Here is a 2320-nt window from a genome sequence, read left to right as displayed (position 1 = left end):
AACCCTCTCTCTTCCTCTCCTGCTGGATCCCTGACCCTCTCTCTCTCCCTCTCCTGCTGGTTCCCTGACCCTCTCTCTCTGTCTTCCTCTCCTGCTGGTTCCCTGACCCCTCTCTCTCTTCCTCTCCTGCTGGTTCCCTGACCCTCTCTCTCTCTCCCTCTCCTGCTGGTTCCCTGACCCTCTCTCTTCCTCTCCTGCTGGTTCCCTGACCCTCTCTCTCTCTTCCTCTCCTGCTGGTTCCCTGACCCTCTCTCTCTCTCCCTCTCCTGCTGGTTCCCTGACCCTCTCTCTCTCTTCCTCTCCTGCTGGTTCCCTGACCCTCTCTCTCTCTTCCTCTCCTCAGATCCAGCCCTACGAGAGGATCTTGGGCCGCGGCCTGCCGAACAGCGTGGCCGACTGCCTGAACAAGCTGGTGGTGGTGAAGCTGAACGGAGGCCTGGGGACCAGCATGGGCTGCAAGGGCCCCAAGAGCCTGATCAGCGTCCGCAACGAGAACACCTTCCTGGACCTCACCGTGCAGCAGATAGAGGTACAGAACCAGCAATACCTGGCTCTAAGGCCTTGGAGATTAGAGGAACTTATTTGTTGGATTGACCGTGTTTGGGATTGTTGAAAATAGAGATTTTTTGCAGTAAATGCCGTAAGACTTTAATAGGCAGCACAGAAATGACTTGATTGTTGCTATCAGTCATTTTGTAAGATGTTTTCATTGGTGAGCATCATATATTTTTACAGATTGATGTGAAAACACGCCACCATATCAGCGTTGCCAAGCAACCATTCAGAGCAGATTTTAAATTACATGGAGTTGTAACTTGCTTTTTGCAAGACATTAAGAAACACTTCCAGTTGGACAATTTGGCACATTTTGCATAAACAAGAAGGTGATCGAGGCATTTCAAAAGTTTAAGAACAAGTGACCACGAGAAAGGAAAGTGAAATCAATAGAAAACCAACAAATTGAAAATAACTTAAAATATCCTTGCGATATCATCATGATTTGGGGTTACATAGAAAAGTTTTAATAACATCAGACATCTACAATAGGTACAGTATACCCATCTAAATGTTTTAATATAGGCTCCTAAAAATACATATACAGGCCTTTAATGAAATAGCTGGTCAGGGAGCAAAGGTCACGGCCAGATTCACATCTACGTGATAAGCATCTGAAACCTGTTTGGCCCCAGGAGGAATGAACTGTGCTAAAGAAAGCAGACTTGACCTGATTTGCGTTCTGCTGGTGATTGTTTTTAATGAACGAAATCTTATAGTCATGTTTGTTTTCATGTCTGTTTTTCATCTCACTCATTCATAATGAAATACTCTTGGTTTTGACCACAGAAAGTCATGAGTATGTTTTCCCAAAAACCCTTTTATCTAACCTCACTAGTCAAATACGTATTCAATCTAGTGCCAAATAAACTATGCATAGGTCTTAATCATGGAAGAAATTAGGGATACTTTAAGGCAGCCGACTAACTCTAGCTTTCCGTTGTTTCTTTAGTTGTTGTTTTTTATTTTCTGGCTTTCAGGTAACATCCCTCCTCAGCTCGTAAATCCATCGTTAGATGACAGCTTTAATTTGAACTCTGTCTGTGAGTTTATCTTTCCTCCAACCTCCGCTGACAGCTCTCTTTTCACAGGTCTCAGTGTGGCCTGGGTTTGGCAGCCAGGCTGTCATTTAGGTGTTTCCTTTTTCAGAGGAGACACCCGCGCACATGATGTGGCTGTGATGTCACACTGGGGGGGGGCAGAGAGTAGTGTTTGCTCTGATGTGGAGATGTGTAACCCTCCTGTCGGGTTCGTTCCTCCTTCCTTACTTTGGTGTTACCGGTCAAATTTGACAGGTCTGTTTGAACTACAATTACATTATTATAAAAACCATTAATCATCAACTAATTGCATTTCACAGCAATGTTCAAATGCTTACTGTGGAGGATATCATAAGGCCTTGAGGCAGCCAAATGTAAAACTATATATTTATGATTGATGAAAGTAGTAAATCTGCCAGATTTGACTCGAACACGACAGGAGGATTGAGTAGTGTTTGTGTCTCACATTCTGCCTTGAAAGCAGGGCTTTTGTTTATTCCCTAACGTATAAAACCACAGAATGAAATGTTTGTCTAATGATTCAGGGGAACATAGCAACCCCTTTTCATAAACTGAAAATCACAAGCATATGTCTTCATGATGCTGCTTCATGTGAATCAGCCTCCAGGCAAACGTTCTTTGTTTCATTAGGCGCCGTGGGGGAGACATGCATTTTTTGGAAAAATTGCTGGGCTCTTTTTTTGAAAGGAGTTCAGTGGGGGCGG

General features: G+C 44.1%; 1 protein-coding gene across 1 annotated transcript in view; it reads left to right on the top strand.

The window, feature by feature from the left end:
* ugp2b (UDP-glucose pyrophosphorylase 2b) overlaps window positions 1-2320 on the top strand; it is a 30438-nt gene that overhangs the window by 12621 nt on the left and 15497 nt on the right. Inside the window, exon 3 of the mRNA XM_010767190.1 lies at window positions 344-529. Coding sequence (XP_010765492.1) covers window positions 344-529 — 186 coding nt within the window. The remainder of the gene's footprint in view (window positions 1-343; window positions 530-2320) is intronic.

Source organism: Notothenia coriiceps, unplaced genomic scaffold (assembly GCF_000735185.1).
Source record: "Notothenia coriiceps isolate Sejong01 unplaced genomic scaffold, NC01 NC01_scaffold00004099, whole genome shotgun sequence".
In the NCBI taxonomy this organism is placed as follows: Eukaryota; Metazoa; Chordata; class Actinopteri; order Perciformes; family Nototheniidae; genus Notothenia; species Notothenia coriiceps.
Note: the sequence above shows the minus strand (reverse complement) of the source record. Positions and strands in the feature narration are given on the sequence as shown.